This window comes from Ursus maritimus, unplaced genomic scaffold, assembly GCF_017311325.1.
Source record: "Ursus maritimus isolate PB19 unplaced genomic scaffold, ASM1731132v1 scaffold_3, whole genome shotgun sequence".
Taxonomy (NCBI): Eukaryota; Metazoa; Chordata; class Mammalia; order Carnivora; family Ursidae; genus Ursus; species Ursus maritimus.
The window spans coordinates 56877103-56903466 of NW_024425563.1; the positions used below are offsets into that span (position 1 = coordinate 56877103).

At 39.2% G+C, this 26364-nt stretch overlaps 2 protein-coding genes across 3 annotated transcripts in view; one reads left to right on the forward strand and one right to left on the reverse strand.

The window, feature by feature from the left end:
* Positions 1-14555, reverse strand: part of BZW2 (basic leucine zipper and W2 domains 2) — a 62784-nt gene extending 48229 nt beyond the window's left edge. The window contains exon 1 of the mRNA XM_040644223.1: positions 14394-14555. The gene's annotated coding sequence lies outside the window, so the exon portion shown is untranslated. The remainder of the gene's footprint in view (positions 1-14393) is intronic.
* Positions 14556-14877: 322 nt separating this feature from the next.
* The window catches only part of ANKMY2 (ankyrin repeat and MYND domain containing 2), a 37366-nt gene continuing 25879 nt past the window's right edge, over positions 14878-26364 (forward strand). Inside the window, exons 1-2 of one of the 2 annotated variants that reach the window (XM_008686361.2) lie at positions 14878-15167; positions 20602-20666. In XM_008686361.2, coding sequence (XP_008684583.1) covers positions 15101-15167; positions 20602-20666 — 132 coding nt within the window. In that variant the 5' untranslated portion in view covers positions 14878-15100. The remainder of the gene's footprint in view (positions 15168-20601; positions 20667-26364) is intronic. The other variant, XM_008686359.2, reaches the window with a different exon arrangement.

A 26364-nucleotide genomic window follows, 5' to 3' on the forward strand; every position in this document is an offset into this window, starting at 1 on the left:
AAATGCAGCATGCTATCCTTGACCGGAGGTACTGCCCTGTAAATGTATTTTAATATACTTATGGCATTACTGGGGCAATTGATGAAACTGGAGAATAGACTATGGTGCTAAGAATCTATGTTAAATTCGCTCAATTTTATTATTGTATTGTGGCTCTTTAAGAGAAGTATCTTCTTCGAAGGGAATATGCTCTGATGTAATAAGGGACAAAGGGTATGCAACCCACTCTCAGATGGTTCAGCAATAAAGTAGATATCCATGTACAGAACCAAGAAGCAAAGGCAAACACTGAAGTCCTACAGACTTGAGTGAATGAGGCTGGGCAAGGAGAACAATTCAGGGAGCTGAAAGAGCCCAGGCTTAAACAGCACAGGGATTTTGTATTTTCTGGGACCGCTCAGAAATAAAGCTTGCCATAAAGAGAGTTCCTATAACTTCCCAGATCCTACAGAATTTGGTCAGCTGTGAAGTAGGAAATAACCCTGCTGTATGGATTGCACACGCCAGTAAAAAAGCAAATAGAGCAAAAGTCAAATCTTGATTTGAAGATGCTTACAAATGTTACTCTGGTTAATATAACTCCTTGTATTTGACTCCCATGTGCAAGAAAAGAGTCCCCCCAAACACCCTTACTATAACATCAGAATGGGGATTCTTTACACCGCCGCATACATAGACCACCATACATGAGCCAGCTACGACCTGCTTAACCAATCCCCGGAATTTTGTGTATTATTCCTGCCACGGAAATAGTCCTCTATGTTACAGGCTTAATTGAGGAGAGATTGAGAAGTATATGAAATCAAACAGTATTATTAAAGATTACCATCATAGAAAGAATGAAGTCAACAGTGAAAAAAAGGTGTATGTATGCATGCAAAATAAGATGTGAGGCTTTTAAAGATAAGAAGTTTTAACTTTTACTATTTCAAAACAAATATCTAAAGGCAAAATTATGGTTCCTGAACAGAAAAGGCTTTTAAAATTTTTAAATAAAAGAGACCAGTATTTTTACCATCTTTATTTAAAAAAAATTTATCAAAGCAAAAAACATCCAAGTACAAAATGTTAAACAATAACTGACTTAGAAAGATATATTCCAGAATTTACCTACCAAATTACTTTCTTCCTTCAATACAGGGTAACTATACATTAAACTAATTACGCAGTCATTAATCAAAATTCCTTTTAATAAATATTTTTATGAATTCCTCTTCTTTTTTTCAAAGATTTTATTTATTAATTTGACAGAGAGAAACAGCCAGTGAGAGAGGGAACACAAGCAGGGGGAGTGGGAGAGGAAAAAGCAGGCTCCCAGTAGAGGAGCCTGATATGGGGCTTGATCCCAGAACGCTGGGATCACGCCCTGAGCCGAAGGCAGACGCTTAACGACTGCACCACCCAGGCGCCCCTGAATTCCTCTTTTATACAGTGTTCAAAGGCAATGAATATACTTATCTTAAAAAAAATTATTTGTTTATTTATTTGAGAGAGCGAGAATCCCAAGCAGACTCCATGCTGAGCATGTGGGACTTGGGACTGGATCTCACAACCCTGAGATCACGACCTGAACTGAAACCACGAGCCAGACAGATACTCAACCAACTGAGACACTCAGGCGCCTCTGAATACAGTTTTCAAAAAGCAATTTTAAAACATTTATTGATGAGGTGCATGCCTGGCTTAGTTGGTAGTGTGTGATTCTTGATCTCAGGGTTGTGAGTTTGAGCCCCACGTTAGGTGTAGAGATTACTTAAAAATAATTAAAAAAAAAAAACAAACCTAAAACATATTTATTGATCAACTGTGTTATCAACAGAGTAAATATAAAATCTCACAAAGTGATGATTTGGAAGGGCTATATCTACCAAGATATGGTTTTATGTTACCCATTGTTTGCTCATCTCATTAATATATGGTCATGTATTTTATATATTATAATGCATACCTGTGGATTACTGGTATAAGGTGTGAAAAAATACTTTTTATAGAGAAAATAATTTCTTAAAATTAATAAAATCAGCTCATCATAAATCCATTATTGCACATTTAGGGTAAATAGGGGAAAAAGAAAAAATATCCATAATTCTAACTTTAAGTAATGGCCACTGTATACATTTTAACATACTGCTTAATCCTCCATTGGGGGGGGGAGTGCACACATACAGAAAACATTTAAATCCAATTCTATCATCTTTTCTAATATCACAACAAAGAACAACTTTAACAAAATTGCATTAGAATACGCAGTCATGAAATCTGATTCAATAACATCCTCTAGGATCTTTATTTTAAAAGCCATGTGTTCTAATGCATCACTTTAGGAAAATTGGAAATATTTTATTTTATTGGGCTCTTTTAAACTGTAAAGCACTACTAACACACTGATGGCAAAAAAAACTAGCACAGTATAAAAGCACATAAAAGTGAAAAAATAAAGACCACTACTTTTCAACTTTCATTCGTAATCTTATGTCCATTAGTGGAATGCCACTCCATAGAAAGAGTAACACATACTTTGACATTGTCTTATATGTCCTTTCAGAAAATGTCTGTGCATATATATCAACAAGTACACATACATGTGTACAGAAAATGGGTTCAGTGGCGCCTGGATGGCAAGCTGGTTGAATGTCGGACTCTCGGTTTCAGCTCACGTCACTTTCTCCCGGTTCAGAGAGGAGTCCTGGGCCAGACTCAGTGCTCAGCGCAGAGTCTGCTTGAGACTTTTTCTCCCTCTCCCGCTGCCTCACCCATGCCTCTCAAATAAATAAATATCAAAAAAAAAAAGACAAAAAGAAAAGAAAAGAAAATGGCTTGAACACTTACAATGGGAACCCAAGATATGCCAGACCATATGCTATCACATCATCTGTAAATTCATCAGTTGTACCGAATGTACTACTCTGGTGGGGGAGAATGATAATGGCAAAGGCTGTGTATGTGTGGAGGCAGAAGGTATTCGGGCAATCTCTGCACCTTCCTCTTAATTTTGCTATGAACCTAAACTGCTCTTAAAAAGGTAGTCTTTAAAAAAAAAAAAAGAATCAGTAGGGAGTGGTACCAAATGCCAGCGAGCAAGTGACTTTAGTAAAGCTGATTTTGTATCAAAAGCAAAACTGATAAGAGTATATATGACTACTAGTTCAAGTGGGAAGTTAGAAGATGTTATTATGACAAAGAGGATTGAAGTATATTTCATTTTTCTCTGGATTTTAATCAAGGAGAGGAAAATAGAATCCTCTAGAAAAAAAAATAAGATAACACCCCTGACTAATAACCAGTGGGAGAATTTAGCTGTGGAGCATTTGCTTAAAAAACATGATAATGGACTTTAAGGAAGCTCAAAGGTGGTGGTGGGCAGGCATCCAACTTTTCACATTTATGAGCTCTCTCAACCAAGGCACTCCTGCCCCCATCATCCCAGAAGGAGACCTGCCCAAGCCTGTTTAGCAGATGAAGCCTTATTTGATGGATTGCACACAAAAAACACTTACCCTACACACGAGTATTTCACAATGGGCAGAGCATGAGCTGGATAGGAATGCCAAAGCCAAGCCTAGGACTTAATGAATCACAGCACACTGATGATACAGGACTGTACTCCCTGAGAGAATTTTATAGCAGTGGACTTACAAACTCAAAATGAAAAAGACAAAAAACAGGAAACTCAACAAACAAAACAGCAGAGAGCTATAAATTCTCAGGTACACTTTTAAAAGGTTTAAACATAAAGAGAATCGTGTATTTGTATTTATTTATCAAGCATATGACTGGTACTAGTCAACAGGAATTCAACTGGGGGCCAGCCAAAAAAGCTGCGTGGTGCTCACTTTCTAGCAGGTGGAGATTTGACCCAAGCACTGCACAAAAGCCTGGCAGGGCAAGTTAACAAGAAGCAATGGTCTCCAGCATGTTAAAGTGATCACACGATGCATGTGATGTACAATTGTGCTTATTAATGTTTTAATAATTAAACATGTGTTTCTTAACTGATATCCATGAAGCATGGAAAACTTTGAAAACCAGGGACCTAACACCAGATCCTCATTTAACCATCTAACAAGGCTCTGAGGTATCACACCACTTGCCTGAGGTCATGCATTCCGTCCTAACCTTGGTGATAAAGCAGAGATGAAAGCAACAAATTCCTTCCCTCAGGAGCTTACATTCAGGGAATAGCTGGGGCCACAATCTGACCAATCCAGTCTCCACTTAGTGCACATTCCAAAAAGCCAACGAAAATTGTTGCCGTGTCTTGGGCAATTATTTATAAGATACTCGAAGGCAGCTTTTTCATTATTTGCTTCATAGATTTTATGGTTTAGAATTAGATAGAGTAAAGCATAAATATTAATTTTCAAGTCCGGTTCAGCACTTGGATAAATTGAATTGGCATATGCTACCTCCCAAATGCCAAATCGTTGTCCATGGAGTTCTATTAAGGAAAAAACACTTTAGTGAGCGGAATTAACAGAAGTCTTGCCCCTCAGGGACATGTAAATAGTAGGAAATTTACGGCACCATGGTTTCTGGTACTACAGAAGCTGATTATCATATTGTTTCCTGTAGAGGCTCACCTCTAACAAAAACACAATCTTCACACTCTTGAATACTGATGCCACATCCCTTCCCCCAGCCAGCAGTTTCCTCTGTCCCAGCAATGTGGGGTTCTCCTTCCTGTTTATAATAACCCAATTCTATTACCCTGTACACTAAGAAAAACACATGTTATTATTTTTTCTTAGAAATGATCACATGGGACTTCATCAAGATAAAAAGCTTCTGCACAGCAAAGGAAACAATCAAAAAAACTAAAAGGCAACCTACATAATGGGAGAAGATATTTGTAAATGACATATCGGATAAAGGGCTAGTATCCAAAATCCAAAAAGAACTTATCAAACTCAACACCCAAAACCCAAAAAATCCAGTCAGGAAATGGGCAGAAGACATGAATGGATGTCTTTCTGCAAAGATGACATACAAATGGCTAACACACACGAAAAGACGCTCAACATCACTCAGCATCAGGGAAACCCAAATCAAAACCACAGAGATACCACCTGACACGGGTCAGAATGGCTAAAATTAACAATTCAGGAAATAAAAGATGTTGGCGAGGATGAGGAGAAAGGGGAACCATCCTACACTGTTGGTGGGAATGCAAATCAGAGCAGCCACTCTGGAAAACAGTTTGGAGGGTCCTCAAAAAATTAAATACAGAGCTACCTTACCATCCCGCAATTGCACTACTAGGTATTTATCCAAAGGATACAAACATAGTGATTCAAAGGGGCACATGCACCCCAATATTTAGAGCAGCAATGTCCACAATAGCCAAATTATGGCAAGAGCCCAGACGCCCATTGACAGATGAATGGATAAAGAAGATGTGGTGTGTGTGTGTGTGTGTATGATGGAATATTACTCAGCCATCAAAAAGAATGAACTCTTGCCATTTGCAACAATGTGAATGGAACTAGAGTGTATTATGCTAAGCGAAATAAGCCAGTCAGAGAAAGACAAATACCATGTGATTTCACACATATGTGGAATTAAACAAACAAAACAGATGAACATAGGGGAAAGGAAGGAATAATAAAATAAGATAAAAACAGAGAGGGAGGCAAACCATAAGAGACTCTCAACTAGAGGGAACAAACTGAGGGGTTGTTGGAGGGGAGGTGGGTGGGAGGATGGGTTAACTACTGGGTAATGGGTATTAAGGAGGGCCCTTGATGTAATGAGCACTGGGTGTTATATGCAACTGATGAATCACTAAATTCTAACCCCGAAGCTAGTAATACACTGTATGTTAACTAACTTGATTAAAAAAAAAAAAAAAAATCACAAATCCAGGAAGCTGTTGAAGTTAATTTGAAAAGTAGTAAGGTCCTTTGTGGGAATGTGCAAGAACAGGATGACAGTAGAATATTCTAAAACTGCTCACCTCACAGTGGCTTATGATATATTCTCTGCAGTGTTTAAGAGTTGGTATTCCTTCTTATTACTTACCTCTGCCTGGGGGTTTTCTTGTGATTTACTTAGAAGTCCTCAAAGATAAGAGTACATCTAACAACTGGGTTTTGTTTTGTTTAAAGTTGTTTTTTTTTTTTTTTTTGAGAGAGAGAGAGAGAGAACACATGCACACACGCAAATGGGAGGAGGGGCGGAGGGATAGAATCTTCAAACCAACTCTGTGCTGAGCCCGGAGCCCTATGCAGGGCTCCATCCCACAACCCATGAGATCATGACCTGAGCTGAAACCAAGAGTCCCATGCTGAACCAAGTCACCCAGGTTCTCCTAACAACTGTTCTTTGAAAGTCCTCATCTAACATAAAAATAAATTGAAGTATGAATAGACAAAATATAATTCTACATCTTTCACAGATTTAAGTTGTTTTCCTACTAAAATATTATTTGTATAGTTGAGAAAATTAAAGGCAGCCCAAAATGATACTATATTTATGTGTACATGTATGTATGTATTAAAGACCCCATTTATTTAAAAGAGAGAGAGACCGCGAGGACAAGTGGGGGGAGGGGCAGAGGGACAGGGAGAAGTGGGTTCCCTGCTTAGCTCAGGGCTGGATCCCAGGACCCTGCAATCAGGACCAGAGCCAAAGTCAGACTCCTAACCGACTAAGCCACCCAGGTACCCCAAGACACTACCTTTACTATAAATGTGGGGCATTATGCTTTCTAATATGTTATCACTATATTTTTCTTTTTTGACATAAACAAAAGATACACCTGATATTAAAAATCAAGAAAGAATAACAAAGGCACTGTCTCTTTGGCATTTGCCAAAAGAACAGTTCACTCAGTGAGTTACCTAAACCTTTATTTTCAAAATAGATGGTTTACAAATATGACCATTAGAACATTTTTTGGCACTCTTCACTCAACACATGCCAAATTCAGAACAAGCCAAATCCTTTCATTTGGCATTTAACTGCCCAAAAAACACTAAAGAGACCCATGGCATCAATATCAACATTAGAGTGAGCTAAGAATGAAAAGTATTCTTGTGTACATCCTGCTAATATTTGCACACTTTATATTAAAAATCCAAAAATTATTCTATACCATCAAGTGTTTTATTCCCTAATAGTTACCAAGGGAAAAGCCTACAGAAACTCCTAATGACAACCACAATCCTGCATTAAAATGATTCACATTAATCCGATTATTAAATCCCTGTCCTAGCTCTCAGGTTTAACTGTTTCAGCATTCCATTGAGTAAAAGTAGGAAAAAAAATATTAGAATAGTCTGATTGGAAAATAGTCAAATTGAAAAAGTAAAAAGTCCTAAAATTCCTTTAACGGATAGATTTTTAAAATTTCATGGATTAAATATTCAGACAGATTTTATTTAGAAAATAAACCTCACAAAGAATTTCCTACCTATTTTCTAGCTATTTGTATTCTAGTTATTTTGAATAATTTTAAATCATTGTATAATCAAGGGCAAGATATTCTAATAGATACACGATTTTCTCTTCCATTGTTTGTTTTAATGTCTATCATCAACTTCCTGCTAACACCAATGCTGAAGACGGTGGTTTGTAATTTTGAATTTAGTCTGAAACTAAATGATGTCACATTTTATAAAGTATTTGAGAGCAAGAACACCATCAAAGTGTGCTTTAAAATACAATCTACTACTTTTATGATCTTAAAAAGTTGACACATTAAAAAAACATGTCTTTGCGTGAACTCATTGCTAGTTCTAGTATGGTTGGCCATAAAACAGTACCCCATATTTATCTTACAAATATTTATAATGTTGCAATGTTTTTTATAATTGTTTTTCTAGGGGGTTGTTCTCCTTGGAATGCTGTCCATTCTCTGGCTTGCCAAATCCACCAGTCCTTTCAGACTCAGTTCAAAATCTCACTTTCTCCAGGAATTAGCCCTCCCACTGAGATCCACCCATTTTGGAATTTACACTGGTGTCTGTACAGCTCTGGTTGGAGATTGGAGAAGGCTGTGTGGAAGAGGGGTCATTTGAGCTGAGAAGGATTTGAGTAAAATTTGATATGCAGAAATGGGTGGAGGAGGGCATTCCAGGATCAGGAAGCTAGTGGGTGGGTAGAGGAGTTAACAACATTGTTCCAACTAGAGCTGAAAGATTGGCAGGCTTGAGAGAAGCCACTGGAACAAGCCAAGGGTTCTCAAAGGTTTCTAACCTATGGGCTGACATAAGCAGGCCAGAGCTTTAGGACGATTACTTCATTCAGTCCCTATTGGGTCAGGGACTGGCGTGTCTCCTGAAGGATAATATAAACCTCTTGAGGACAAAGACCATGTCTTATTCTTTGGGATTCACTGATCATAATAGATGCACACCAAGATTTTTCTTACTAACATATCAATTCTAAGATATAATTATTAGAATTATATCTTTTACGACTCTCTTTAAAAAAATAATTTTATCTTGGGGTGCCTGGGTGATTCAGTCAGTTAACAATCTGCCTTTGGCTCAGGTCATGATCTCAGGGTCCTGGGATCGAGTCCCGCATCGGGCTCCCTGCTCAGCCTCTGCTCCTCCCTACTGCTTCTGCTTGCTCTCCCTCACTCTCTCTTTCTAAAATAAATAAATAGAATCTTCAAAAACTAATTTTATCTTCCCAAATCGAGGAAGATAGGTATATAGCAAGTACTAATGCCCATACAATTTTATATTGAAATGTTTTCTCAATTGGCCTATAATTGTGTTTTTTCCAACTGTAAGTAGACAGAATTGGCTTTTTTATAGACAGAATTGTTTTTACAGAACATTTTACAGTACAGCATACCCTCAAGCATTCTCAAAGTCACCCTATAGGTTTGGTGAGCATCTCTGGTGTATATATATGAAGAAATTGAAAGCAAGGGAAATTGCTTTGGAAAATACATCTCATCCCAGAAGCTGGAGCCATGGTTTTCTCCCTCCAATTCCCAGGGCTCTGGTTGTGCTTGCTGGCTCCCAGAGACCATCCATAATCATTTCCTACAAGATCAGAAGAGGCTACTTAATAGGGCTGCTTTACTCCAGGATCAACAGACCAGGAAGAGATTCTGCTCAGAGGGTGATCAATGTAGTTTAAAGAGGTGCTTTGTCTTCTGGGCTTAACACAATCGCACAATAGACAATCAAATGGCAAGAGACAAAACCACAAATTTTCTAGCCTAAATATATTAATTGGGAATTAAAAGGGAATACTAACTTTTTCCTTCTGATGCAGAAATAGCTTTCTATTTTTAATTATTGGAACCGTTCTGTTATACTCAGATAAGAGGCACCAGCCTAGAATTTTAAATTGCACAGCAATATAGTTAATATAAATATGAGCTGAAGATGGAGATACACTAATGTGTGCTTTAACAATATCTGGCAATGAGACTGGATTGGCTACATTGTCCTTAGACTTGTGAAGACTTCACTTTGAAGCTTAAGTAAATCTTCAAAAAATCCTTCAAAGTCTGGGAAGACATGTTAAAAATGATACAAAAAATTTCCACGTTGGCCTTGGGAAACATCAACATTTAAAAAGTCCAAAACATAAGAAGAGAAACAAACATCAGGAAACATTAACTTATAAAGTTGTAAGCATCCAGGAAGTAAGTGTAAAAATTAGCATTTAGTTAAGCAAACCCTGAGTAAGAATCCTGCAGGCCCAAGTTCTGAGTCTGGCCCTTATATTCCTACATTAATATGTTGTCCTAACAATGCTGATATTGCTCACAACAGTTTTGGTACTTCTTTTTTGGGAAATGGTTTGAGACAAAGAAGACAACCAGTATCTCCACTTCATTAACATCTTGTTTTTTTCAGTTAAATTAAATATATTTGTACCCTTCGTTCACACTTGTCTGCAAATTACTTTGTCATTTTTCAAAAAAGATGAAAATTAGCTTCCAGTGAGATATTCATAAGCCTGTGACACAAGCACTGAGCAATGCCACCTACCTTTTAGTTTTGTGAAGCTAAAATGTGATATGAACAGTTTATGGAAATGCATTGTTCACAAGATAGTCCTTTGCAGACTGAGGTGTAACTGTTTGAACATTAAATGAGTAATTGCATAAGATAAACTCCAAGTGTAGAGAAAGAACATTTTTATTCATATTATTTCTTCTGCTTTGTTAAACAACAACGACAATTTTTAGAGGCTGTACTACTTTCGAATTCTCCTGTTAAAAACTTCATTATGGAAAATTTCAAACATACCCAAAAGTAGAGAGAACAGTATAATGAAGTCAATGTACTCATTACCCAGCTTCAACTGTTAACAAGTCAATTTCCTTATTAATACTCTTACTCAGTGTCTGTCCCCCATGGTCACAGAATTATATTGAAGCAAATCTCAGATGTCATATAATTCCCTCCTTAAATAATTCCGCACATATCTCTAAAAGACAAGGGATCTTTTAAAAATATAGCTACAATAGTTTTTTCAAACGTAAAACAAAATAAAATTCTGTAATAGCATCAAATAGTCTCTCAAGTCAAAAAATGTACCTAAGAAAAGAAAATCAAATGTCAAGGAAACATTACCCAGAAAGATACAATGCTCAAAAACAAGCTATTCCCCTGCAACAAAAAGGAAACAGCATTCTCTAAAAGTAGAGAATTGGAGGTCGGGGGTTTTAATGGGGGAAATCCAGGAATGATATGCAAAAATCTGTAACATGTGCATATCAACAATTTTTTTTCTTAGTTGACAGCATTCATCAATCAGAATGTCAAGAAACTTGAGAATGAAACATTTGAAGGCCTTCTGCCCTTGGTTACGCTGTGTGTGCTCAGTGCCACATCACGTCACATTGCCAGGAAGGATTAGTACAGAAACAAATCCACCTAAAATAACTTAGAGATCAAACTAAATTCAAATCCGCAAGTGCCGAGTATACACTAGGTGCCAGACACTGGCATACAATTTTGAGAAACAAGGGTAAATTAGTCCAAGTTAATTCAGAGTTGAGAAAGAGATGGGGTCAAACAGATTAGTAAGAACCATAATAGAATGTCATGAGAAGGTACCTGCTTCAGGTATTTTCATGGGCAGCCAGATGAAGAAGCAATGATTGGGGTGGGGAGGCACTGGGGCTCCTAAGAAGGTAGGAGAGACGTAGAGCATGCCAATAATGGTACCAGCAACTCCCCTATAAAGATTTCGCTTATCTCCCACAAACAGAGGAAGAAATGTGTTTACTAGCATCTGTGATACCCTCACCGGGTAAGATGGGAGAGGTGACCATGAAAGCTAGAGAGAAGGGTTTACATGTAAGTGGTATTTTGAAAGTTGAGCAGTCCATCAGACTGAGGAGGAGACAAGAGACTTAGTGGTGAAGGAAGGGAGGGCATTCCAGGAAGACAAAAACAGGAACAAAGGGGTGGAAATTACTGGCATGTGAGGGAACCAGCAGTGTGGTGACCTTAGCATGTGTGGGAGGGGCTGGCTGACTGGAAATGCAGGCTGGGACCAGAAGTTGGAGCCTTCCAAGCAAGAACTGGGCCTCTGTTCTGTGGCCAGTGGAAAGCTATTGACACATTTTAAGTGAATCGATTCTGTCTTTCTAGAGTATGTCTCATGCTTGGGTGGATGATGGGTGCTCAAGGTTTACTGAACTGGTGCCACCTTGAATTAGCTGCATGGAGGGAGGTGAGAGAGAAAGAAGCAGGCTACTGAGGAATCCACAGCAACAGGCCAGGAGAGGTCTAGGGTGGCAGTAATAGAAAAGAGAGGAGGAGACATAAACATTTCAGACATTTCAGAAAACATTATTTTTAAAAAGGTGACAAAAGAAACAGAAGAGAGACCAAAGCATCGTGCAAATTTTATTATGCAGTGTGGATCAATGTGTTTGTATGCTCCAATTTCTGTCAAAAAGTGGGAATATACATACAAGCTATAAACACATAAAATATCTCAGGAAGGATATGAGAGAAGCAAATTCCAATGGTTGCAGGGCATGGAGAAAAGACTGGGAAAAGAGGCAAGAAGGAGGCTTTTGTACCTGTGGNNNGCTGAACCACAGGAATGTGCTATCTATTAGCTAGTCAAAAGAATATATACTTTTCCCCTTACTGCCAGCCACGTAGGCTGAAAATAGTGGAAAGAGAAAAGGTTTTGGAGACAGATCTGGGTTCCAATTCTGCCTTGGATACTTCCTGCTGTGGGGCGGTGGGCAAATTTATTAAGTTCTTTTCGTTTCTGTCCTCTTATTTGCCGAAACAGATTACATTGGCCAATTCAGGTCACTATAACGATGGTTAAATTTAATCCCATACAAAGCATCTGCTAGAATATCTGGCACAAATTAAATACTTCATAAGAGGGCGGTAGCTATTTTATTACCAATAAAACTTCTTTGACAGGAATACATTCTTAGTACCAGATAAGTTCCTTGATCAAGTTTAAGGTATGCTCATTAGCTAATCTTATTCCTACATTAAATATTTACTCTGTACAAAATGATTAATGTAATCCATCTGATGAATGCTATCCATTACACATCTGTTTCTAGGAATTTTAACAACGTATTATTTATTTGCATTTCTTCATAGATGTTAGTTTTTGCCTTTAAATGGCATTGAGTAAATTTACTGAAGTCATACTAAATACCAACCAGATGCCAATAAGCACCAAGAAAATAGGTAATAAGTTGCTATCCTCGAGGAACTAACAACCTCAGTGAGACAAACAGATGTGACCTTCAAGTAACCATGGCCCCAATTTGGCACAAGAGATGGAAATAGTGGCAATGAGGTACCCAATTCCGGACACACATCCACCATAAGATGTTCAGTCACATGTTAGAGGAGGTTACTCTGCAAGCATTTTCTTAGGTTTGTGGGTTTCTTCTGCATGATACTGTGTTTTTAAATCGATTGTAACTGTGGCAGTTAACAGCATTTTAAGTGTTACAAAAGACTGGTCACTCTCAAAAGCCCTACTACTTGTTGTTTGAACAAGCCACATCATTATTAAGGCATCATCAAACAACAGTTTCTTTGTTATACATTGAGATGAATAATTACAAAGTATTTTCATGTGAGATGTTCTGGCTCAGATCTGCCCCAGCCTGTAAAGATGAAGCCTTAAAAAGAAAACAGCTGGAGTTTAGAAAAGATTTTGTTAAATGCAGGAAATAATGATGAACATCTTCCAGGATTTCAGAAGTGTTCGTGAATGCTCGAAAGAAAGAAAGAAAGAAAGAGAAAGATCGAAGGCATAAGGCCAGAGGAAAAGGCATTACATTTCATACATGGCACTGTGGGGAGAAAGAGGGTGGTGTGGATGCTTAACAAAAAAAGTCTAGATGATTATTCAAATATTTCTCTTTGAAGTAGATGGGTCTAGGAAGAAAAATCTATACTAGTCCATAGAGAAACAACAGTAACACATGAACTCTAATTTCTAAAGAAGCTTTCACTGAGGCGGTAAATATGTTATGGATGTGCGCCCTGGAGGAATGACTGACTTCGTATTAGCCAGCAAGACTTGCTTCTGAGCCACGGAAGGGTACACACTCGTATTTATCCCCTAGCTACCTATGGTGGAAGCTCAAAGCTCGAGGCAACATATTACAGTTGAATGAAGGTTGGATTAAGAGGCTAATCTAAGGCTATATATAGACAGCAACACCAATTTAATCTCCGCCCCCATCCCCTCCCCTCCCTATTTCCATAAATCTCAAGATCTGAGTTACAAAGAGACTGGGAACTCTAGCAGAGCAGGGGCCCTTCCTTCCCCCTTCCTCCCAGGCCACCTCTCATAAACGAAGTATTAGTTTAAGTGTAAATTGCTTCCAAACATCCTTAACAGGCACCATAGGGCGATCAGATCCGGTTTTCTTCCACAGCTTCCACAGAGGCCAGAGGAGATGACAAGTAGTGTGTGTGTTTTGGACGGCGGGGGCGGGGGAGGTGGGGGTTGGCGGTCGAGGCTTGCCAAAAGAGAACTATCTTCTTCAGAGACTACTCTCATGATGCGTTCACCTCGGTCGCACTGGGAAGCCCTCCTCCCCAACCCACCCCTAGACCAAAGCCCCAGCCCCGGCCTCTGGGGAGCCGCATCTGGCGGTGCCACGCACGAGACGATATGCACCCGCCGCTTCCCACCGCGTGGCCCGCCCCCGCCGGTTCTCTGTCCCAGGGTCTCCCCGGGCAGCCGAAAGTGGCAAGTGGCGAACCTTCAATCTGGGGTACTGATTCGCGGTATATGCGATGATAGTGGGGTAGAGGGCAGGCTTCCCCACCGGGGGACAGGAAGCCGCCCCAGCAGGCACATGCTTCCTGCCCGCCAGCTTCGGCCCGGATGGAAGCCTCCCGCCGCGCGGCGGCCGCCGTTCCCGCCGCCTTCCGGGCTTCCCCTGTTCCACCTAGGTTGCTTCTCACCTGTCCGAGGAGGTAGCGGCGACGCGCGAGGCTGCAGGCTGCGACGATTCCGGCAGCGGCGGTGGCACCCGCGGCAGTGGCGGCGGCAGACAATGGAGGAGTGAAGGACAGACACATTGACATCGACCCACAGAGCCCGTCGCAGCCCCGCCTCCCGCGCCGCCCCGCCTCCCAGCCCGCCCCCGGCCCGGGCTGCGCCACTCCTGGGGAAACAGTGGGGGCTTGTAGAGAGATCCAGGGACCTCTGCACGCCGCGAGCAGCCACGGACGGACCCAGAACTTCTGAAAAGAGAATGTAAAGATTGTTTGTGTCTAAATATTGAAGAGAGCGGCAGGAGGGGTGGGGAACGTGGAAGAGGAATCTAATTCCCCCCTCTGATTTTCTCCATTGGGTTTTTCCTTGCCAGGCTGCTCCAATGGGAGTCTCTCGCTGCCGCCTCCTGTAGCTCCTCCTCCCGGCCTGGCCAATGACGCGCGGGCGGGCGGTGACTGTCGCTGGGCTTGCAGCGACAGACCTCCCGGCTCGCCGGGGCTCGCCAGCTGCTCGCCAGCCCGCGGGAGGGAGGAGAGAATTCGAACGCTTCCGCGGTTGGCTACTCAGCGTCCTGGTCTGGAGTTGCCCCATTGCGGTTGGCATTCCTAACACACACACAGTTTCTTTTTAATACCTCCAAAGAAACAGAATTATCTTCAAGCTGGCGGGAGCAATGGTTCATATAACGAAAGGCGAGTTGACCCAGGAAGAAAAGGAGCTGCTAGAAGTCATCGGGAAAGGTATGGGTGCTGGGCTGCAACGGGGCGCTGCCTGCCTGGTCTGGGGGCGTGGCGGAGCCCTGGGGGCGCCCCTGGCCGGGCTGACCCTCCGCTGCGGTTCTGAGGGGTTGGTGGCCTCGCACTGGGACATAGCGTTTCTCTCGGTGGTCTGGGACTGGTTGCGGGGGCGGAGAGGAGGGGAGCGAGAAGCACTGCTGGGACAAGATTGGAGGTTGCAGGGGTTCGTCTCCCAAACCAGCTTTTGGAAAGATACACATTTCCAGGCCCCAGCTCAGATTATAATGAGCGATCTCTGTGTATGGGTCCCATGATGCGCATTCTTCAAAACTCTCAAGGTGATTTTGACCACCGTCAGTCTTGGCGACGGTGGCCTCGGGTTCTTAGAAGGGTGTCTAAAGGGCCGTTTGGACTTCCGGAGGCCGAAAGATCTGGATCCCATAGCTGTCCCCGCCCCCGCCTGGGGCGGGGGGAGGACTCCTAAGGAGAAGCGTTCTTTATAAGGGCACAGAACTAGGTCTGTAATTTGCTACATTGAGGGTTCTGCGTCCTGGCCTCCCTGGCTTTCTTCCAGAAGCCCCCGGCCTCCGCAGAAACCCGCAGGGAAGCGAAGATGTTGGCTAGGCGTCCACAGTCCTCGGCGCCCTTAGCACAGCTTGGATCCTCTCCCCGCGCTCTTCTGCGCCTTCCCCTCCACTCTCCCAACGCCTGTCCCACTTCCGCCGCTTCGGGTGCCGGGGAGGGAGATGTAGGCCGCCGGGACGAGCCAGAAGCCATGTTTCTCCTTGAGTCCCCGAGTGGATGTCCCAGAGGAGTTCACTGAGTCCCGTTACCTGGCAGGTGCCAAGAGCGTGACTACGTGGCTTCTCCTGCACAGTCACCGCTCCGGGATGGGTATGGGTGGGACTGCGGACAGAGTTAAAGTGGTTGTTGGTTTACTCTCGAGAATGAAATAGCCATATCTGTCCTGGAATGGCAGAGAGGCCACTTAGCCCAGCTTGAAGGCTTCCCAGTTTCCAGTCTTCTTTCTGTGAAGCAGCCAGGCTCAAATCTGGACCCCCAGAGAGTAAGGCAAATTTATTCTTCATACTGACAAGGGAAGTCTAAATGTAAAAAAGAAAAAAAATCGGATTTGAACCCAACAGGTGCTGATGAGCTGAGCCCACCTCATCTGATCTCAACAATTTTCAGTCAGTCACAACTACAGTTATCATGAGCCTTCTTTGCCTAGAACCGTGGGACATGGAGTTGGTTGTTTTGCTGTTTGTTCTGCACAGTTCTGGCTGAACTTTTTGGCACTGCCGTCTTTTGTTGTTCCTGTCTCTGGGTAATTTCTCCCTTCCCTCGGTGGCTCTGGGATTCAGTTCAGCAAACATGTGAGCCCCAGCTGTGTGCCAGGTACTGTGCCGGGCAAAAGGAAACAGGATCCGCTCAAAATCCACCAGGGATGCACATTCTGCTTTTAAACAGTCCATAGCTTTCAGTTTTTCAAAGTATAAACAAGTGAGCGATTTTATAAAGTACATTTCTGGAAGGGATGGGGGGATCCTTGGATATTTTCTTAGGTGTAGACCAGTTTTTATTTTAAAGATGCTATAAAAGAGAATTAATGTCAAGTTTAGTCTAGTTAATGCTGTGATGTTTCTGGGTCTACATTGTACATCAAGGTGCTTTCGTGCAGAGACAGTGTGGTTCACCAATTTCATTGGCTCACGCCATGAGAAACTAACTGAGACGGACTTAGTCTGTGTTACATTCTTGTCAAGTGAAGGTCCTTGGGACATCACTGTACTCTCAAAAATAATGGGAGATATGAGAAAATAACAACTGGAAGTGGCCTTTATTGAATGTTGGTATGAGCCAGGCATAATTCTTAGCACTTTACATGTGTTGATACATTTGATCTTGATGAGCTAGGAATTATTTTTAAGCAACAGCATGATGAGAGACGACATGGGGTGGTGCTTCACCATGCAGGTCTGATTTGGAATCCTGTCATTTGCTGGTGATGTGGCCTTGGGCAAGTTACTGTTTCTGAGCGTCCGGTTCTCCTTGGTACCTACCTTACAACATTGTTGGGAGGATCAGATGAGTTAGTGTCTGTAAAGCATTTAAAGTGCTATTTGTCTTGTGTGTTATTATGGTAAATACAGTGATCTCTAAATTTATAGACACAGAAACTGAGGAACTGAGAAGTTAGATAACTTGTCCAGTGTCACACAGGAAATAAGTCGCAAAGCAGAGATATCATTTGGCCCATAGTCCTAGAGATACACTGGACTTGAAAACCAACTAAACAGGGGTGCCTGGGTGGCTCGGTTGGTTAAGGGTCTGCCTTCGGCTCAGATCATGATCCCAGAGTCCCGGGATCGAGCCCTGTGAGCCCTTCGAGCCCTGCATTGTCTCCCTCTCCCTCTGCCTACCGCTGTGCCTACTTGTGAGCTCTCTCTCTGTCAAATAAATAAATAAAATCTTAAAAGAAAAAAGAAAACAAAACAAACTAAACAAAAAAATGAAATCAGAACCATAGCAGTCCATACCATATTCACTTCTAGAGGCAATTTAATTTTAACAACACAGTATCATCTGTCAAGTTAAATTAATTTTAATTCTCAGTGTTACTGATTTTGTAGCTTTGTTTGCATTTAGTTTGTAAATTTTTTTTTTTTTTTTGGTTTACAGTGGAACGAAGGTCCTAAGCAAAGTTTACATTTATATTCATAAGAAACTTTTTTTTTAAAGTGGGTGGGTAGAGTTCTTAAATTTTTCCCCCTTTTAATACATTTCTCAATGTTGGGAAGTACTAGATTAGTCAGCACTAGTACTTGGAACTGACAATAAATTTTCAACCAAGTGTGACCTGTCATTTTGGCCAGTCCAAAATAAACTCAGCAAATTACTGAGTATCTCTCTTCAGCCAGTCACGCCCCTTCAGAAGTTAAGCAGACTGTGAGTGAGATTTGACAATCCAGAGAGTACTGCACGTTGCTCCTGGACACTTTTAGAGTGATTTCTTCTTCAAGTGAATTCGCATGCTAGGTAGTTTACAGATTGCATATTTGTTAGAAATGCCAAAAAGAAGTTCCAGATAAAACTGAGAAGCTCTTTCATATATACCATTCATATCATAGTTAATGAAGGCATCCATTCAATAACATTTAAGAAGAGAAAATTGAAATCACTGAAGTACATCCAGTGGGCTTATATTACATGTAGATTGACCCATTTTTCTAAGTTCTAATATCTTTTTTGTTAAGCACTGAGGAAGTACTATTTCAAAACAAATTAAACTTTCCTTAAGGGTATAAACCAGAAAATCTTCCACTATTTGTTTAGCACCTGAGATCTCCGGGATTGTGGACTTAATGAGAAAGTAATGAATTTACTACTTTTTTTTTCATTATTTACATAAAAGGAGTTATGAAACAGGCTTGGACAATAAGGTTTATTTTACCAACTATATTGAGGTATAATTAAGGTACGATAAGTGGTGCGTATTTTAAGTGTATTCTAGACCTTCTGTAATTTTCTACTAATGTCATTAAATTAGGAAAATAAAATGAGAAATGATCACAAGTTTTTCTTCTTTGGGTATTTTGCTCATCTATTTTCCAAAATCTGGAGGCCCAAACAGTTTGCAAAAAAAATTTTCATCTTGGTCCCTGCATTTTAAAAGGCCAGCTGGTATTCATTGGTATATGTGTGCATCCCTCGTCTTTATTTGCTTATTTTAAATTGCTTCCTGACAAGACAGATTTAACTTAGACTCTTGGCCATTGGGCTAAACATTTGATAGAATTGTTGACCTATTCTCTCACATGAGCCAAATGTTTATGATGGTAAACACCCCCCCCCACACACACACAACATGCAGCATGCTTGGACATGCTCACAGTCCCTCTAGTATTCTCCCTGTCCTGTGTAAACATCTCCTGAAATGGAAAATCACATCAGTCATTTCTCACTGGATAACGGATATCAGCCAGAGCATCTTCCTGAAGTGAAATTGGGGTGCCAGAGTCTTTGTGCTATTTTAATTGCTTCCTAAAGATGTAGGAGAAAGTCTCTGATGAGAAGACCAGGTATGGATAATGTTCCATGTAGAACTTGCTTACATGCTTGAGGGCTTTCCCCCATTCATTCAGTAGCCCTTCAGCCAGTGACACTAACTGCCTTCACATGGAGTCCAGGGTCAGAAAAATGCACTATTTACAAGATAGCTGCTGTCACAATCCAGGGACTTGTAGATCACTTACTTGACACATTTCCCCAGCAGAGCTACTTCCCTGTCAATCTAGGACACATTTCTCTTCTGTTCCCTGTTGGTGTGAGGCAACCAGATGACTTACCTAAGGAGCAGGTGAGGGAGAGAGAAGCATGCTCATCTTTATTCTGCATTCCACATTTAACCTGGAAAGCTGGCAAGCACATTCTCTTTTTTTTTAAATGTTTTTTATTATATTATGTTAGTCACCATACAGTACATCTCTGGTTTCTGATGTAAAGTTCGATGATTCATTAGTTGTGTATATCTTAAGCTGTAATTTTCAGTTGAAAGAGAGAAAAAGCTCCTAGTTGTGGGATGCTCCTATTCTTTTCTGTCCTTGTGGAGGAGAGGCTTATCTCATCCTTTCTTCCTGAGAAAGTTCAATTTCATTGTTCCTTTCCCCGTCAAACCAGAAATTTTTTGGCAGAACGAGTAGCTGACTATTATTAACGATGATAATAGGAACATTCTCTCTTGCAACTACTTGCTTGTGTCAGTATGCCTTACAGAAGACTGGAAAAACCTGACAGTTGTGGCCCAATTATAGCTTATTTCCAAATTTACAAAGAACTAACCTTCAGGTTTATGTTCAAGGACTTTCAGTGTGACAATCTACTCACCATAAGGTACTTTTCTGTGGAACCAGCCTTCAAAGAAATGTTTATGTAAGCATTTCTAAACCAAGAATTCTATTATAAGTATGCTACCATCAATTCACAGGGCCCGGTGATGACAGAGGATAGAAATACTGACTGTATTTTGAACTCCAATTATTACATTGACTGGAATTTAAGCTTTAGAGGGTGGGTTGGACTAGATACCCTTTAAGATTTCAGTATTAAAAGTCTTACACTTTGTGGTTATTGTATCACTGCCAAAAGGAAAATATGGCCAATTTAATATACTCCAAGGTCAGTGGAAGTAAAAACAAGATGAAGCTATTTTAGTTTCTATAAATCTGTTCTTCTGGATAATTACTTGATAGAAAAAATACTATGTGTTGATACTTTATTTCTTAACAATCTAACCAGACTAGTTTTAGTTTTACATATAACCCTTTAAAATTTGTTTCCATGATGTTAGATTTGTTTTTCCTGTTGTAATGATAAATAACTTTATTTTGCATTTTTTTTCTTTCCTTCCTTCCATTTTTTTTTTTCTTTTTTAAAGGTACTGTCCAAGAAGCTGGAACACTGTTAGCCAGCAAGAATGTCCGTGTCAACTGTTTGGATGAGGTAAAATTTAAAAAGTTGAATAAAGTGCTTTATTTTTTATAAGAATGGATAATATATAAAATGTAATACTAACAATTGTTTTCTAGTATTTGTGCTTAAGTTATACTAATCTCTAAACCAAATGTAAGCAGACAGATTACAAAAGACGAATAAGCATGTAAAAACATGTTTAATTTTATTAATCAAATAAGTCCAAATTAAACCAAATCATATCATTTCTTGTAAAGTGTGAGAAACATTGGACTTTTATATACTAACGGATTAGGTGCAAATTGACATCACACACTGGAGAAAATTTTTAGAATATATGTCATTTTTAAATGTGCATACTTTTGTTACAGCAATTCTGCTTCTAGGGTAAGCTAACTAAACCTAAACTCAACTTCCTAGAATAATTGCTCTTCAAAATAACTTTTTTTTTTTTTAAAGATTTTATTTACTTATTTGACAGAGATAGAGATAGCCAGTGAGAGAGGGAACACAAGCAGGGGGAGTGGGAGAGGAAGAAGCAGGCTCAAAGCGGAGGAGCCTGATGTGCGGCTCGATCCCATAACTCCGGGATCACGCCCTGAGCCGAAGGCAGACGCTTAACGACTGCACTACCCAGGCGCCCCTCAAAATAACTTTCTGCAATGATGCTGGTGTCTTTTCTGACCAGTCCACTATCAGCCATTAGCCATGTGTGACGAGTGTCTGCTTTATTATACAGTATGGCTCTAGTGCCAGGAAGTTAACTGAACATCACTTGCTCATGCAAAAGGGGAAGAGGTTTTATTGACCCTTTACCCAGAAATGAGTACCAAAATTAACGTCAGACAAAGTTTAAAGCAAAAAATAAAAAAAATTTAAAAAAAATAAAAACTCTTTCTCATAGATTAAATTAATAATTAATAACCCACCAAGAATATAGTAGCTTTAAGCCTTTACTTATAAGCTTATAAGCTTTGAGAGTCATAAAAAAAAAGATAGAATTCAAAGGAGAAATTTGTAAGACCACAATAAAACCTTTAAGAAACCACCAGATTAAGTAGCAAAAAAAGTAATATAGGAAACAGAAAATTTGGATAACTGACAGTCAATGCTCTGTGTGTAAGATGGAAAAAAATAGTACATTTTCTTTTACATGAAACATTGATAAAAATTAGTCTTTGTATTATGCTATTTTATAAAGGAAATTTTAGCTAATTTCAAAGAAGTTCACCTAATGCAGTAGAATACACTGAAAATAAACAAAAATAGAATCCAAATAATAAAACAACCTGAAAAATTTATTTTAATTCTGGCTAATTCTTGGGTTAAAAAAGGAATAGAAGTAGAAATTATCTACTGCTTAGAACTGAAAACAACATTTATCAAAAGCTACTATTTATCAAAAGCTGGGTTATATGGCCAGAGTGATAGAGGAAATTTTGCAGCACTTATTATTGTGCTTTCAATCTGTGTGGTGTTCTGAGCTTTTAACTCAAAATTAAAAAAAAAAAAAAAAAAGATTAGGCTATACTCAGTGAAGGAAATGAACCAGTGAACTAAAATAGAAATAAACATTTGAAAAAGCCATCAGGCACAAGCAACAAAAGAAAAAATTAAAATAAATATTTGTATGCTTCAAGGTATACCATTAAAAAAGTGAAAAGATAATCCACAGATTGGTTTTACAAATCATATCTGATAAGGGACTTATAACTAGAAGCTATTACAAGCTTCTACAACTCAATAATAAAAAAGACAAATAACCCTATTAAACAATGGGCAAAGGATCTGAATAGATACTGCTCCAAAAAGATATTCACAGGACCAATATGCACATGAAAAAATGCTTCATATTAGCTGCTAGGGAACTGCCGTGAGGTACCACTTCACACCCCCTGAGATGGCTATAAAAAAAATGAAAATGAAATGCAAATGAAAAAATGCTCAGTATTAGCTGCCATCAAAACCGTAGTGAGATACCACTTCACACCCACTGGGAGGGCAATCATAAAAAAGATAATAACAAGGATTGGTGAGGATGTGGAGAAATTGGAGCCCTCATTAACTGTTTGTGGGTGAATGGTGCAGCCACTCCAAGAAACAGGTTGGCAATTCCTCCATTGATTAAACATAGAGTTTCTATATGACCCAGCAATCCTAGGTATATACCTAGGAAAAGTGAAGCATATATCAACACAAAAGCTTGCTCGTGAATGTTTATAGCAGCATTATTCTTAATAGCCAAAGTTGGAAGCCACCCAAATATCCATTAACTGATGAGTAGATAAACAAAATGTAGTATACCCATACAGTGGAATATTCATTCATAAAAAGGAGTGAAATCCTGGCAAGTGCTATAACATGGATGAACCTTGAAAACATTTGCCAAGTGAAAGAAGCCAGTCACAAAAGACTAAGTACATGATTTCATTTATAGGAGATGTCCAGTATAGGCAAATCTATAGGAACAGAAAGTAGATTAGTGGTGGCCAGGGCTGAGTTAGAGAGTAGGGAATCAGGGGGGAGGTAGGAATGACTGATAATGGGTATATGGTTTCTTGCGGGGGTAACAAAAATATTCTGAAATTGATTGTGGTGATGCTTATATAACTTCTGCAAATATACTGAAAACTAATTGTATTAAATGGGTGAATTGTATGGTATGTGAATTATATATCTCGATCAAGCTGTTCATCAACGAAAGAAAAAACAAAGTTATCAAGACTAAAATATTAGGCACAGTTTGGAAAGTCTAAGCAAGAAAATAATGAAATAAACACCAGGAAACTAAGAGAGAGCATGACTACAGTTATAAAGAAAATTTTCGTTAAGTTCTTGTTTAAGCCAATACATATGAAAACCTATATAATAGTAACTTCATAGAAAAATAAAAATGAATATATTCACCTCATATAGAAGTAGAAAAACTAGAATAATTAAGGAAAACCTGTGTAAATGTATTTAAATGCCAGCCACTGTCTAAAGCCTGCAAACCTGAGTAAGCTTTAGAAAACCTTCAAGGACTTCTCATTTTACACAAATTAATACTGTTAGTTCATAAAAAGACAGGCAGATACCCAACTCATTTGATAAGACTAGCATAACACTGATGCCAAAATAGGAAAAAGCTGAAGAAAACCTTAGGCCCAATTCAGTTTATAACTCAGATGCAAAAACACTAAGTAAGGTACTAGCGAATTGATCCAGTAGTGTATCAAAAGAACAATTAGACATAATAACCCAGTAGGGTTTCTCCAAAAATGATAGGATGGTTCAGTTTTAGAAAATCTTTTAATATAACCCATTATATTACAGAATAAAAGAGAAATAAGAATGATCATCTCAACAGATGATAAGATTTAACATCCATTGATGGTAAAAGCTCTTAACAGATTAGGATAGAATAGGGTGGGGCTTTTTTTCTTGATAAAAGATTACAATAGCATCCTACTTAATGTGAAAACATTAGATACACTCTCATATTTAATGTTAAAACCTTAGAAGAATGAGGGTCAAGACAAGGAGATTCCTAGAGATGCTGTGAGTAAACTGGAAACAGATTTGGCTTTCTTGATATTCCTTGAAGGCGATCCTTCTCTCCCGGAGAGTTTCCCACTTGCATTCTCTTTACCTGGAGCAATAAGTTATTAAAACCCTTTGTGTCTTCACTCCCTTCAGGAAAGGTTATGTTCAAATGCCACCTGCCTGGAGGGACATTTCTTAACTGTCCTTTTTCAAATAATAGTCTACTCTTGCTCTCTGGCATTGTGTTTCCTTCTTACTCGATGTTCTTTTCCTAGAGCGCTTGTATTACTGCCTGCCTTGTCACCTCAACTAAAAATTGACTGTCAGGGACCTAGCCTAGAGGGGGATGGAATTAGTTCATTGCTATCCACAGCATATAAACCTGTGTTGGACATATATTAGGCACTCAAATATTTGTTGAATGAATGAATGCCTTAGGTAATGATACAGAATTGTAACATAATAGGCTAATATTGGTAAATTCTTTGATTTAGGAATTACGGAAGAGAAGCTTCAATTCTTTTTAGGGTCATTAATATCTAAAGAATTTTAGCTGCTTGTTTTTCATGCAGTTCAGTTATGCAGACTTCTTCCAAAGTTGCCTTTGGAAAACGACCAGGAAGTGAGGATTTTTACTCTTGGCATTTCAGTGAATCTAAGATGCCATAGATTTTAAGACTCATGCAGATTTCAAAGATACTAAAAAATGAAGGGAGTGGAGATTGGTGTTGATTTGTAAGATTCTAATATTTGTAAAGTACAAGTCAATTTCAGAGATGTTAAAATATGAAAATAAAGTGCTTTTTATAACATATAATACTGTGATAACATTTTATGAAACCTTATTTCTGCTTTCCTAATTTGAGCAGGGATGGACATTAGATATTTTGTTTTTCTAACTGATATTAACTTGTTCCGTTTGTATAACTAGAACATGACATTTTCAATTTAGTTTATTTTGAATATGGGAATATTCTCTTCTATGTCTAGTAGATTGATAGTATTTTAAATTATTCAGTTCCTTTTCTTGATACTTACACTGGAATATATAAAAATACTAGAAAGACTAAAAAATTTGTAGGATGGTAGCTTTATATCTGTTTGGAACATCAGAATTTATTAATGTTACTTCCTTTTTTTCTTTGCCCATTGAAATGTTTTCCACAAATAACAGGCAGTACTATAACTAAGATAATACATAGTGATCATTGCATTCAAAATTTGTAATTTTTTTGTTCTTATAATCCAAAATTGAAAGACAGTATATGTGATATCCACTTACTTGGAAAGCTTCTATATATTTCATAATATACACATAATATTTCATAGTATATACATAATATTTCATAATATATACAAATATCAAATCGTTATGTTGTATACCTGAAACTAACACAACGTTGTATGTCATTTATACCTCAGTAAAAAAAAAGAAAAGAAAAGCTCAGTATAAATTATCACTTAACACATGTTTGGCTTCTGTTACCCAGGATCAACCAGCCCAGCACTGAAATTTAATATGGGAAAAACATACATTGTGTTGTAGACATGACAAAGATAACATGTTCAGAGATTGCACAGCAAATGATATGATTGGGTTTGCTCATTGCCTCTTTAAAAAGCTCTCATGGTTGGCTCTGAAAAACCAATCCCTGTGAAGACTGCTGGTAAATAAGAAAGAGCAAAGAGGAAGAAAATTTAAAAAAGGGGGGGGGGAAGGATCAGGAAGCAGGGAGGCAGACAGGTAAATGGACAGAAGTGATCAACACAGAGGACAGTTAAAACACAAGCAGACATTAAATGGGTGAGGATACTTTGCAATGTAACCTCCAAAAATTTTGCACAACTCCTTCATTCTTAAGCATCTTTTCACATTGTGTTGAAAGCTCCTTTAGATTTTTTTTTTTTTTTAAATCTAGGACAGTATTATAGTGTCAGGCTTATTTACTCAGAGCTAGATATAACCTTTCCTTGTAGGGATTGCTGTGTGATTGGCTGTGCACCTGCCCATCCTGTGTCTTTCCTTGCCCCCACCCCTAGCCTGCATGCTAGCTTCTTACATCCAGGTTAGAGCATCCTTTGGGGGCCACCACCCTAGTTATGTCTAAATATATTTTTGCCTCATTCAAAAAGTAATAACCATGTAGTTCATTCCCACTTCCCCAAAACTGCCTCTGTGTAGTGAGATCTGATTACTCACATG